This window comes from Xiphophorus hellerii, chromosome 5 (assembly GCF_003331165.1).
Source record: "Xiphophorus hellerii strain 12219 chromosome 5, Xiphophorus_hellerii-4.1, whole genome shotgun sequence".
Taxonomy (NCBI): Eukaryota; Metazoa; Chordata; class Actinopteri; order Cyprinodontiformes; family Poeciliidae; genus Xiphophorus; species Xiphophorus hellerii.
In genome coordinates this window covers 22,626,055-22,638,703 of record NC_045676.1, presented here as the reverse complement: position 1 = coordinate 22,638,703, position 12,649 = coordinate 22,626,055, and the positions used below count along the sequence as shown (strand labels likewise).

At 41.1% G+C, this 12,649-nt stretch overlaps 2 protein-coding genes across 5 annotated transcripts in view; one reads left to right on the top strand and one right to left on the bottom strand.

The window, feature by feature from the left end:
* tsc2 (TSC complex subunit 2) overlaps window positions 1–9,185 on the bottom strand; it is a 28,402-nt gene extending 19,217 nt beyond the window's left edge. The window contains exons 1-17 of one of the 4 annotated variants that reach the window (XM_032562759.1): window positions 9,074–9,185; window positions 6,663–6,832; window positions 6,078–6,164; window positions 5,840–5,950; window positions 4,938–5,085; window positions 4,679–4,796; window positions 4,406–4,454; window positions 3,696–3,821; window positions 3,516–3,589; window positions 3,298–3,424; window positions 1,928–2,071; window positions 1,698–1,835; window positions 1,510–1,613; window positions 1,343–1,424; window positions 465–620; window positions 270–383; window positions 54–176 (exon numbers count right to left, since the gene is read on the bottom strand). In XM_032562759.1, coding sequence (XP_032418650.1) covers window positions 54–176; window positions 270–383; window positions 465–620; window positions 1,343–1,424; window positions 1,510–1,613; window positions 1,698–1,835; window positions 1,928–2,071; window positions 3,298–3,424; window positions 3,516–3,589; window positions 3,696–3,821; window positions 4,406–4,454; window positions 4,679–4,796; window positions 4,938–5,085; window positions 5,840–5,950; window positions 6,078–6,164; window positions 6,663–6,797 — 1,836 coding nt within the window. In that variant the 5' untranslated portion in view covers window positions 6,798–6,832; window positions 9,074–9,185. Of the gene's footprint in view, window positions 1–53; window positions 177–269; window positions 384–464; window positions 621–1,342; window positions 1,425–1,509; window positions 1,614–1,697; window positions 1,836–1,927; window positions 2,072–3,297; window positions 3,425–3,515; window positions 3,590–3,695; window positions 3,822–4,405; window positions 4,455–4,678; window positions 4,797–4,937; window positions 5,086–5,839; window positions 5,951–6,077; window positions 6,165–6,662; window positions 6,833–7,701; window positions 7,877–9,073 lie in introns of those variants that run through there. The other 3 variants (XM_032562758.1, XM_032562761.1, XM_032562760.1) reach the window with 3 other exon arrangements.
* On the top strand, window positions 8,973–12,236 carry nthl1 (nth-like DNA glycosylase 1). Its single transcript, XM_032562763.1, has 6 exons — window positions 8,973–9,234; window positions 10,049–10,302; window positions 10,387–10,557; window positions 10,642–10,801; window positions 11,059–11,164; window positions 11,826–12,236. Exons 1-6 carry the CDS (start codon window positions 8,973–8,975, stop codon window positions 12,073–12,075), a joined length of 1,203 nt encoding a protein of 400 aa, XP_032418654.1. The 3' UTR covers window positions 12,076–12,236.
* Window positions 12,237–12,649: the final 413 nt, after the last annotated feature.

Sequence of the window (12,649 nt, the reverse complement as noted above, 5' to 3'; positions counted from 1 at the left end):
GCAGGCCGGAGCTGAGCAGAGAAAATGTGAACAGAAAATTGATTGGTTTTTACCTGCAGCCTAACAGCAGAAGCGATAGCTGAGCAGTATTTGTTCTTGTAGTGGAGCTGCAGGTGGCTGATAAGCAGCTCATAAACACGACTGGCATGGCTGGCTGGCAGGCTGTAAAGTTTGCTCTGTTGCAGGACAGAATACGAGTTCTTCATGATCCAATTCCACACCAATAACAGATTTATGTAAAAACAGACACAACACTGCCAGAGAAGTACCTGCAGGATCTCCAGCAGCCCCAGCACTGCAGTCTTGACATCCTCCATGGGAGAGTCAGCTATGGGGTCAGAAGCCTCCAGGGATCCAGAGCAAACCAGAGAGCGACTGGCCACCTGTACGGAGAACTAGACTTCAACCTGACTGAACTGGAAGTGACTAAATGTCTCTGAGATCTCGTCTTTGCCTGCGTTTACCCGCTCGATGATGTCCAGGAGGCTGGTGAAGTGATGCGTGTTGCAGCCCTCAGCGAGGTCCACCAGCAGCTGGGTGGCCTGCTTTCTGACCGCCAGGTCCCGGTCTTCAGCGATCCCACTGAGCTGAGGGATCACCACCTTCTCAATTAGCTCGTCCTGGAGAAAAAGTAACAAAATGAAAAAAAAAAGAGCAGGGGCTTTTAGATAAATCTTTACTTTATATCAAATTAATCAGGGCTGAAACGATTAATCAGTTATTGAAATAATCAATAATACTCAACAAATTTAGTAATCGATTAATTGTTAGTGGAGTATTCAGACTAATAAAAAAAATCATTTGCTGAAATAAAACAACAAAATAAAACATACAGAGCAGTAATTAAGCCCTAAGCATATAAAACATATATACATTTAGCATTTAAGATAAAAACACTGTTGTCTGTAAATATGTTTTTAGCCAAAACTTCTCAAGTGGCAGAGTTTTAGCTTCAACCACTTCAGATTTACTAAAGAAATCCTACGTTGTTGTATTTTAGGCAATAAAAGTTGAAATTTTAAAATTAGAAAAGGAATTGAATTATTCGTTAATTTGCATCATTTGCTATTTTTCTAAAATTGTATAAAAAGACTTGAGGGTTTTTTTTTTTTTTTAATCTGTTGTCAGAATAATTGATGACTAAAATAATCGTTAGTTATTTTAGTGATCAAAAATTTAAATGATCAAACTTCACCACCCGTCAAAAAGTAAAGAGATGTTTAAAAACAAGCTTAGTTTCTAACTTTTAAATAGCTTTGAAGTGGAAAATATCCCACACTAGAAAGTCTTTCATCTGATCAGTGCACTGAATTTACAAGAAAACGTAGCTGAGTGTTCAAACCTCGTAGAGCTGGCGATTAGTACTCAGAACGAACGACAGGATGTGAAGAACTTTGATCCTGATGCCACTGCGCGTCTCGTTTCTTCCAGAGTGACAAAGAGAGGACTCATTAGAAGTCTAATCAAAGCCGAAACAGGTGAACCGATTCCCGACAGAGCGCGCCCTACCTGAAGAATTTCTCCATCAGGCAGTGGAGGCTCTGAATCCAGCCATCCTTCGCAGGCTGAATGGATTGTGCTCTGTACGAGACGAGGGTCAGCACTGAGGCGTCCTGTCGCACACGGAGATTAAAAATGAGAACGGAAGGTGACCTGGAGGAGAGGATAAAACGCAGGGCAGCACAGGGAGTACGAACGGGTCTCTTGTCTGCACATTTCTCCACCAGACTGAAGAACTTCTCCGTGGAGCCGTGGTAGCCGTTCTGCTCGTACAGCTCTTCCACTGTGGTCAGAAGCTCATAAACGATGGCCTTCAACTCTGCGCTTCCTATCATCTGACAACACACACAAAAATAAAACGAGCTCAGTCTCTACAGACCTGTTGATTTCCCACCTTCTCTCCATGCGTGTTATGTTATGTGTGAACCTGAATCTGCTGCAGCAGCCGCTCTATGATGCCCAGCAGGATGTCCCATGTCACCACCTGGAGCTCTTTGCCGTATTTCTTAATCAGCCTGGTGATGGAGAGGACGATCTCATACGACACCACCTCGTTGGCACATGACATGGCCTGAAAGCAGAAGTCAGGCGGCCACAGTTATTACTCAGCAGGTCTGTCTGACTCGTCTGTATGCTTTGATTTAAATAAACGCTAAATGTAAGAGCAATAAGTGCGCTAGCCTAAGGGTGAAGCATCTGTTGCTGCACGCTGTCTGGCAGCTGGATGAAAGCAGAGTACTACATCTTGCTCTTACTTGTAAGACAAAGTATTAAACCTGTTTCAATATATTTCTGATGATTCAAAATGAGTCAAGTTATGATGCTGGAACAAAAGAAGCACCATGTATTATTCTTGTTTTGAAACTATATTCTGTTTTAAGCAGACCATCGCAGTCTAGGCAGGACTCCCTGACTATTAACAAGCCAATCACAGTGTTAATACTTGTGCTTATCTGAAAAGAGCAGAATGGCAGAACATATAATATTCGGACCAATAAGCACCTGGAAGCCAAAAAAATGAATACTTTATTAGTTCCAGTCTAACAAATAACGTCGGCATAGATCGTCTTTCGGTGTTGCAGTTTGGCTGCCATCCAGCAGAGAGCGCCACTGGTCATCCTGAAGTAGTCAGTTGATGCTGAAAAAAATGGCAGCCATACCAAAAACGGAAAAGAGAAATGGTCCAGAGTGGTGTAAGATGCAAAATGCACTTTTTGCGGTTCTGATGTGAAATATAAACACTCGACAAGCTCCCCGAGTTTCATCTTAGTAGCGCAGATCACTGCAGGCTTACAATTAAACAGAAGGTGGCACATAAACAAGCTCCTTCTGCATCTGTCTGCCATAACGCTGATTGAGACAGGAAGTCTTTCCACCTCCCACTGTGAGCATCGCTAATAAACTGTGTAAGTAGATTATTTGGGGTTCTACCTTTATGTTTCTGTGCAAATTTTGACATTTCTCTGTATCGAGTTTTGACAAAAACCGTCCCACTGCTGGCCTGTTTCGCCTCTTTACTGCCAACGGCTTAAACGCCGTGGCTGCAGCATGCAGAGTAAAAACTGGGGGACTAGTGGGGCCCACTGGCAAAACAAATACACACAGCCAAGGATAGTCATCCTGAACATTCATGTTTGGAGGAAAATTCATATTTGGAACATTCATGTGAAGTCTGATTAGGAAGATTCAGATGTGTTCATATTGGAATATGAACAATTTAAGACAAATAAGTGTACATAATGACACAACTCAGGCTGTAAATGTGTGTGAGTAGATGAACATAAAAGCATTGGTTACCTTGTAGAACGACGGCAGCACTAGTGTTGGTGTGTTTTTTAGAGCAGGGAGTCTGTGGGCACCCCACAGAGCCATTCCCACAAAGAACACGGCTCCTCTCAGCAGTGGAGCGTCCTCCATGTACACCCTGGTGAAGAATTCACTTTAAACACCAGAATATTTATTTTTTCAAACAAAGCATTAGTGAAAAGAAGAAACAGAAAAGACAAGAACGATACCTCTCCTCCATGATGCGGCACATGGTGTAAATAGCGCTGTGGCCCAGATGTGTCCCCAGAACCTTCCTCATCAGCTGGAGACGCACAGCAGCAAAAACAAAAAAAATACATGAGAAACAGATGCATAAGCATTTCTAAAAATCAAAACAAATATTTATCTACAGCGGTCCCCTTCCCCACCTTCCAGCAGGATTCACAGAACTCCTTCACGTTAACCGTACGGCAGAGTGTTATAATGAAGACGGTGAGGGACTCAGAGGGCAGGCAGTTGTAGCACACAACGGCATCCAAGACCTGGAGCGCCACCTGGACGCAAGAAACACAACCAAAACTATGATTAGCATCACTAACATGCAACTTAACTACACAGAAATATTATAATTGAGTACCACCACTGGTTATGACTGCTAGTTTTATAGTTTCTTCTGAAAGTTTAGTGTAAAAGGGAAGATTGATCAAGAAGATACCTGAGAAAATGTTATGTTTTAAGGCAACTGACTGTTCTTGAGGAGCATTAATACATTTGTAAACTCTGGATAGGATGCCAGAGCATCACAGTCCCTATTAAACTTACGGTTGCTTTTAATTAAGCTTATTTCAATTACTACATTATTAGCTATTAATTAGTTTTGAAAAATGTCAGAAATGAAAGTGAAATGGGTTAAACAGTTTTTCTTTGTTTTTATTTAAAACCATATCTTCTCCTGACATCACAAATAAAGTCTTATGATGAAATCTGGACATGAAATATCTATAACCTTTATCCAATATGGATTATCCTGTAGAGTATTGTAAGCCAGACAGTAGAAAAGGTATAAGGACACAAATCAATATTTCAATAAGAAAAGCAGTTATTCTTTTTAGAAGTGGACCATAGAGACAACACCAACCTCTATGTCAGTGGATGATGTTGTCCTGTTGCACAGAAGACAGATTTTCCTGCAGAAACACAGACGGTCAATAAGGTTTTCTACATGCAAAATACCAACAAACTGTAAAAAAAAAAAAACATATATATATATATACAGTATATATATATAGAATATATATAGAAGTGGGTCTGACAGAAATAAGGCAATAAAACCCTCAGGCTCTGGAGTTTCTAAAAATACCCTGCATCCCTTTCAGCAATGAGTGCATTTCAATGTGTTACTGAAACTTACTGCACCATGCTGGAGACGTTCTGATCCAGATAGCAGCTGTTGTACTTGACCAAATTCACAAGAACATGGAGAAAGTCTGAGGTGAGACCTATGTCCATCCACAGGAGGACAAACCGTGCTGAGAGAGAGAGACAGGAGAATACTTTTTAAGTCTTTGTGGAAATGAGAAGTGAAGCAACTTATTATTAGGACCGGTGTGTTGAGAAGATGCAAAAGAAAAAACTGCTAATTAAAAGAACTTATTTACTATTTTTTTTACCTATGTCCTCCTCCAAGTATGTGATGTCCTTCCCATTTTCAGTCAAAGCCTTGAACACCTCCAGTCTTTCTGAAAGGTCCTCGTTGCAGGGTTGGTAGTCTCTGATCACCTTAAAAAAGTACGCCCTCAGAGGACCGAGCCACTCACCCTTAAAAAAAACACTTTGATTAGGACATTTTGGACTCACTGGAACAAAATTACATTTTCTGGGAGTCAATATCTGACCCTTTTAGAGATGTTATGACATTTTGTGTGTGTGTGTAACATCAGACTTATTGTTTGAGCCTTCTGCTTGTAGTTGTGTCTGAAGTCTGTGTACTGATTTCAAATTAAAATTTCTGAGGAATGGGGCGTGCCGTAGTGGTTAGCGCGACCCATATTTGGAGGCCTTGAGTCCTCGACGTGGCTGTCGCGGGTTCGACTCCCGGACCCGACGATATTTGCCGCATGTCTTCCCCCCTCTCCTTCCCCGTTTCCTGTCAGCCTACTATCATATAAGGGACACTAGAGCCCACAAAAGACCCCCTGGAGGGGTAAAAAAAAAAAAAAAAAAATTCTGAGGAATGCCATTTTTTATTGTTTCTACTGCATGGAATCTGGAACCTACCATAGTACAATGAAAAAAACACAAATGAAACTATTTTGTTTGTCCTTCTTGGGCTTTTCACTTAATGGCAACTCATTATCACTGCTTCTTTCCTGGATGGGCATGCTATCGTTTGTCGATGCCCAGATTTAAGTTCCCTGTTCTGATGCCATTCTTCTTCTGCACCGGGTTCAGCTGTTCTCATTGCAAGTTTGTTTGAGGATTTGGTTTCGACTTCAGATACTAAAACAAATATTATATTGCCCTTTAAATTGTACATATTTTGCACACGCTGCACAAGATGAATCATGTCTACCTGTCCTTGTATGATGGCCCTGAGAAGCTGCAGGACCGTGTGTCGGGCGTCTGCCGGCTGCTCCGGGGACAGCATGTCCTCCACGGCTTTCCACACAGCCTCCACTGCATTCTGAACGACACAAATCACAGGTTTCATGAATACGAAAGATTCTGCATGTTGCTCTTACAAAAAAAAAACAACAAACAAACAAACAAAACAAAAAAACATAGTAGAAAAACAAAAACACGTCAATCACCTCTTCAAATTTTTTGATTTTTGCCAGATCGCAGATTTGGTTCATCACCCGGATGCGGTTGCTCAGGCCACAATCAGGATGCAGCTCCTGCAAAAAAAAAAAAAAAACAACAAAAAGCAAAGGTGCCATGCAAAATATGAGAGAAGGTATCAGGTAAGACCAAAATACTTGAAAATATTCATGAGAAGATTAATTTCTTTTTTTTAAATTTATTAATCAAAACCTCTGTTTGTGGTTTCTAAGTAACTTTCACCTTCAAACCCACAAAAACTATCACAAAACATTCTGCCTTGAAATATGCAACACAACTGAAACTGACATTCTTTCATCAGTTTCACTTCCATGGTGTAATCTGTCTGAAATGACCATGCAGAACGGCTCTTTGATACCAGACACAAAACATCTGCAAAATATCAGCTTGGTTGCACTGACAAAGGCTTCCTATCTCACCAGAGTCAAAGTATTTCAAGCTGCATTTAACAGGGAAACTCTCAGCTGCAAAGACACAACCGAAGGAGGAGCGCCCGGGGAAAGGACCAGAAACAAGGTTTGAACGAATATGTACAGAAACGCAGTTTTACTCACCTTTATTATGTCGGCTGTGATTATAAACTCTGGCAGCTTCGAGTCGCACTGCTTCGTTTGCTGCCGTTGCGTCCCGAGCCCAAAGATCCCCTTCACTTTTTCTTTTAGCGTTTCTTTGCTTTGCTGCTTATTCATGGCGAAAGTCCTTCAAAGCTGCCTCTGATGGCAGCCTGAAATAGAAACAAGGATGCCATCATTTAGTTTTTAAAACAGATATAGTGATAAGAGGTTGCAAATCAGCAATTTCCTGAGTTGTACTTGAACTCCATAAACTATAAATTGTTGAGATTAAGAAGACCAAATATAAAACAGCGAGAAAACAACATATTTCGCTCTTTCTAAATGACTGGCGTGTATAGAGTCTTATAAAAATCTATTACCTAAATTTACCAAATAGTGCTGTGCCCATCGAGTATGTAATTGTTTTTACCCAGCATTCTTTGCAAAACAGCCAAGCTCACTCAGACTGGAAGACTGAATGAGCTTGTGTTGGGTCAGCTAGATTTATAGCTGAGATTAAATTATAACATGTTTCCATGTTTGCGGTTGCAAAGGTGTCACAATGTGAATGAGTTCAAACTCTAGAAAGCTGACATCTCCTCTGGTGGAGGGGCAGAACGGGTGCAGGGTTAGTCTGTTTTATCAGGCGTAGCTCCGTAAATTCATCAGCGGATGGTAAACAGGTCATTTAATGCTGTCGCGCAGTGCAGCTCGGCAGCCCGTAAATGTGTAAACCCAGGGGGCTGGTTTTAGGAGTTTACTGTCATGTGGACTTGACAGAGGGGAGGGAGGGAGCAACCAGACAACGGCTGGTCTGTTTCAGTCCAACAACATCTGTGCCAGGTGTCCTCCTGCCACAGGAAAACATGACTGCAAGGACATTACAAACAATGCGCCATCATAAGAAACGGACAATGGCTCGGCTGAAGGCTCTGCTGTGCTTTGCCATGCCTCACACAGGCGAACATTGCTTTGGTATTGGAAGATTTATGGACCTAAACTTAATAGCGACACCTCTTGGCCCTTTCTTTTCTCTCACCTTACGGAAGCGGAGTCGCTGTTTTCGTCATTTATCCAAGGCTGAAGTCAAACAGGCCATCCGCTGCCGCTGTGCATTCATATAACTTACTATTTGTTGCCGAAAACCTGTTCTCAGACCTCCACTCCCCAACCGGATGACACATAAATGCTCTGACAAGCGACACTTCCTGTGAAAACACACTTGCCGCGCTCCCTCATGGGAAGTGGAGTTCTAGGACAGTTGAATGTGTTTTTGTTTTTTTTTCTAGTCTAGTTTTTATTGTGAGTAAAGCGTGTCTTCAAAACAAGTAAGCAATTTTTATGGTACCATAAACCACAGTGAAACTATTTATTGTAGGAAAGTCTTTGACAAGCTATGTAAGATGAAGCTTTTACAGTTATTAGCCTTAGAGTGAGCTAACTGTGCTAACTGCTGAAGTTGGCTTCTTATTGATATAGGACGTCTTCTAGGTGCTTTTATGGCAAGCCATTTGTGTATTTACTCAAACACAACCTGAACATTTCGTTTACACAAGTAAATTGAAAGGTGATTTTGTTTTTGGCTAAATTGGAGCAATAAATTTTTTTTCAAAAGAAAAAAAAAAGGAAACGGACAAAAACGATTTGAAACAGAAAAAATATTTTGAAAAATTAAATAAATATTTTAAACTGGGGAAAAAAGACGAATGAAACTGAAAAAAAGATTAAAACAAAAAAATTAAAATGACAAGATCTGAAACTAAAAAAAAAGTTTTGGTACTGAAAAAAAATTCAGTTTGAAATTTAGTATTTTTCAATTTCATGTTTTATTCCTTTTGAACAGACTTTATATCCCCAATTTAATTTCATACAAGTGCTAATGTGTTCTACAGAGATCTGCTAATGAACAAACTAAAGTAGCAGGATCCTAGCCCTTGACGACTTACCTTAGAGCCACCACTGCCATAGTGCAAGACAACAAAAAAGTAAAAATGTTCAAAATTTGTAGAAAATGTGATATTCCAAATATCCAACAACAAAGACTGTGGTACTATAGAAATTGTGAATTATACATTTGGTTTTCCTTTGCTGCATAAGAAAAGTTTATTTGTTTAGTTTATTAGCTATAATGTTTTTTTTAATTACATTGTATTTTGGAAAATTATGCCTTTCGTCAAAAAAAATCTGTAGATTACCACTACAGTAGTGTATAATCTCATATATATTTAAACATGTTTTATTATACTATAAATCCCTCGTGGAGCTGAGAGACTACGATCCTGAAACCAACTTCATGTACTGCCCTGTGCAATGCTTCGTAATGTCCGCTGTGAGACGAGGAGACTGTGCTATGTAGTTCAGATTTTGAAAATGAGTTCTCCGTATTTCATGCAAAGCAGCGCTGTTCTCACCCGGAGCAGCAGTCACGGTGCGGGCGGTGGATCCGCGGCCTCTTTGAGGTCCAAACTCAGCAGCAGACAGGGGGATGTGGACGCCGTTCCTGCACGGAAGGTGGAGGCGGAGGAGGCGACAGTGTCCGAAGAGAAGCCCTCTTTGACCCCTTCATCCAGCGGTATGTTCACGTTAGGCTCACCAGAAACACTGACATTATAAATCTGACAAAACAGAAACAGGCCCTTATTTAAATACTTTGCATAAGGTTATTTGCGCATGTGTAAAGTCTAAAGTACGGAGACCGTCTGGTGACATGAGAGAAGAAAATAATAAAAGTTGTGCCTCGAGATGTTAAGTTGTGGCTACAACTTGCTTTTTTTCCTCCCATGTCACCAGACGGCCTCCGTACTAAATAAGTCCTAACTTTGTTGATTCAAGCTACTCTTCAGAGTGCCAGTGGTACAGTCTAAACTCGGTCATATTGGAGAGAGTTTCCGTAAAACTGATTTTTAAATCTTGCAACAAAATCTCAACTCTATGGATTTGTTGCAGTGGTGAACCTTTACTTTAGTCTCAGATACATTGCAGTCTCTAACAAAGTTTTCTTCTAGGATTGCCCAGTATTTAACTCCATCCTTCTCCCCATTAACTCTGTCCCACACCATTATACTCCCACTATCATGTTTCACCATGGGAGTGGTGTGTTTAGGGGGATCTGCAGTGTTAGTTTCCCACCTGAGTTGTGGATCTGTGCAGCTCTTCCAGAGTTACCATGAACTTTTTGGCTGCTTCTCTGATTAAAGCTCTTCCCATCAGTTTTCATGCACAAGCCCTTTATGTCCTAATTGGTTACAAGACAGGTCTGCAAGTTATGAAATGAACAGATAACTGACATGTTTATAACATTTAGTCTCTTATAAATGTATTCTTGTGTAATCCTTCTCTTTTTTGATGCCATGTTTACTCCATTTATTATGTTTTCTTTTGTCTAGACGGCTGCCAGGAACGCCTCCGGCCTATCACAGAGATTGAAGCGTCATCGCTGCTTCCTCGCGGTCGCAGGAGGAGACAGGTTAAGGTGGAGTATGACGGAGACGATGGCGCCTCCCGGGTAAAGACGGAGCACTGGGAGCCTCCGGACTGGATGAAACAGTTGGGTTTCATCCGTGAAATGAGGAGCTGTCGAGACGCCCCAGTGGACAACATGGGAGCTGAGAAATGCTACGACACACAAGCCCCCGCACATGTAGGTGTGAGCTGCGTCGTGTTTGCTTTAAAGTTCTGCAATAAACTGTGTCTGTGGAGTTAAATACTCCATCCCTTTTCACAGGTGAGGCGTTTCCAGGTGTTGGTGTCGCTCATGCTGTCCAGCCAGACAAAGGACCAGGTGACGGGCGCAGCGATGCAGAGACTTCGGGCGCATGGCTGCACTGCAGAGAATATAGTCGCCACCGACAACAAAAAGCTGGGAGAGCTCATCTATCCCGTCGGCTTCTGGAGGGTAACGCCCCTGATTTTACCAGCTTGTTTAATTTCTTCTCTTTACTTAAAAAGTTCTGAATCAAAACTGAACCTCCTCCTCCAGAACAAGGTAAAGTTTCTGAAGCAGACGTCGGCCATGCTGGTGACAGAGTTCGGGGGAGATATCCCGAACAGCGTGGAGGGTCTGGTTCGCCTGCCGGGAGTCGGACCTAAGATGGCCCACCTGGCTATGGACATTGCCTGGGACCAAGTGTCTGGCATAGGTTTTTATCACTAATGGTGGCCATTTTGAAGTAGCAATAGTTTCAAAATGTAAATATATGCAACTACCTGTCATAAGAAATGAGTAAAGTGTTGCCTGGATAGTGATGAACAACGTAGCGAACCTTGTTCTCTAAAGGACCTCGTCTCTAAGCTGACCCACAGCTGCAGGAGTGTGTGCTTGCGTGTGTGTGTGTGTGTGTGTGTGTGTGAGCATGCTCCCTGGGGGGATTTGTCTTCACTGGTGGTTTGTGTTTAGGAGTGGACACACACGTGCATCGCATCTCCAACAGGCTGGGCTGGCTCAAGAAACCAACCAAGAACCCAGAAGACACACGCAAGGCCCTGGAGGAGTGGTTGCCAAGGTAACCAAGTCACGTCCGATACAGCTTTAAAAAGTAGACTCACAAAGATTGTAGATCTTTTTTTACTTAAAGATTTGCTTTTAGTTCAAGTTACTTTTGCCCTTGTTCTTTCCCTCCGCATGCCATGTATCCTTTCTCCATTTCTGCTTTATCTTCCTTCCTTTCCTTCTTTGCATTCTTCCTTTGTTTCTCTTCTTCCTAATGTCCTACCTTCCTTGTGTCCCCTATTCTTTCTCCCTTCCTTTCATGTCCATTTTTCTTTTGTCCTTCTGACTTTCCTTACTTGTGTCATTGTGTCTGTCTTTTTTTCCTGCTTTCTGTAATTCTCCTTTCATTTACCTCCAGTCCTTCCTTTTTCCATTTTTCTATTTTTCTTTCTTTATTCCTTTCTTTTTTTTCTTTCTCTCTTTCAGTGTTTATTATACAGAATTTTTTTCATATCTGGACTTAAAATAAATCCAAAATATTTAGTTTATTTTAGACTTTATGTTTATCCGGTGGCTACAAAAACATTTTTCAATGAATGATTTTCAGTGTTATATCTTTAACACGTAAAAATCAGGCATGTTTCCTTTTGCAGATGGTTATGCTGCCCCCCGGTGGACAAACAGAAATCTGTTTGAGACTCACCTGAATGTTTTTTGTTTTGTTTCTGCTGCAGGGAGTTGTGGAGCGAGATCAACTGGCTGCTGGTTGGGTTTGGACAGCAGGTTTGTCTTCCAGTTAGCCCGCTCTGCTCCGTGTGTCTGAACCAGTACAGCTGTCCATCTGCACACAAATGTTCTCCCGCAAAAAGACCCAAACACGGATCACCACGCTCTCCAGGTCCATCGCGCAAATTTAAGGTCGAATCTGAACAGGAAAGTGATGCCAGAAGTAAATCGGCAGCAAACCTGAAGCCACCAGACTAAGAAGGATTGTAAAAAAACAAACACTGAACTGCCGATTTATGATGTTGGCCAGAAAAAAAACACGATATGTTTCATAATTAAACACATGCAGTGATTGATAGGAATATTTTTGTACTGTTTTATTTTTTCAACTCAAATAAATAAAGTAAGAACTGAAGTTTTTGTAGCGCCGTGTTTGAATTTTTTGTTGTTGTTCTTAAAGTTTTATACTTTAAGTTGTGACAGACCAATTAAAAATCAGTTTTAATTTAACTGGAAATACCATAAGCTTTTAGTATCTTGCTCATTGTTTTGGACCCTATGCACTCAGAAATATAGTCATGCACAACATATTAGGATACATTACCATAAGCTGTAACATGTAAAGCAGCAGGAGACACAATAGCAAACAAAACTTTAGCTTTTCTCTTGGGTTTTTTTTTAAATACAAGATTAGAAATTCTGTATTTTTCACTATTTTCTTAAAGCAATTATAAAAGAAAACAAGTGAAAATTGAGCATCATCACCTTTGATTTTCTACAACTTTAAGGTTTAAAGACACTCCTCTCTTGTTTGTGTGTGGGAATATGACCC

What these genes read in the sequence shown, in the direction of transcription:
- nthl1 (XM_032562763.1), top strand. Translation starts at nt 8,973, where the DNA reads ATGCTTCGTAATGTCCGCTGTGAGACGAGGAGACTGTGCTATGTAGTT. An exon ending in ATCCCGTCGGCTTCTGGAGG is followed by an intron (nt 10,558 to 10,641) that starts GTAACGCCCCTG and finishes CTCCTCCTCCAG; the next exon opens with AACAAGGTAAAGTTTCTGAA. An exon ending in GGACCAAGTGTCTGGCATAG is followed by an intron (nt 10,802 to 11,058) that starts GTTTTTATCACT and finishes GTTTGTGTTTAG; the next exon opens with GAGTGGACACACACGTGCAT.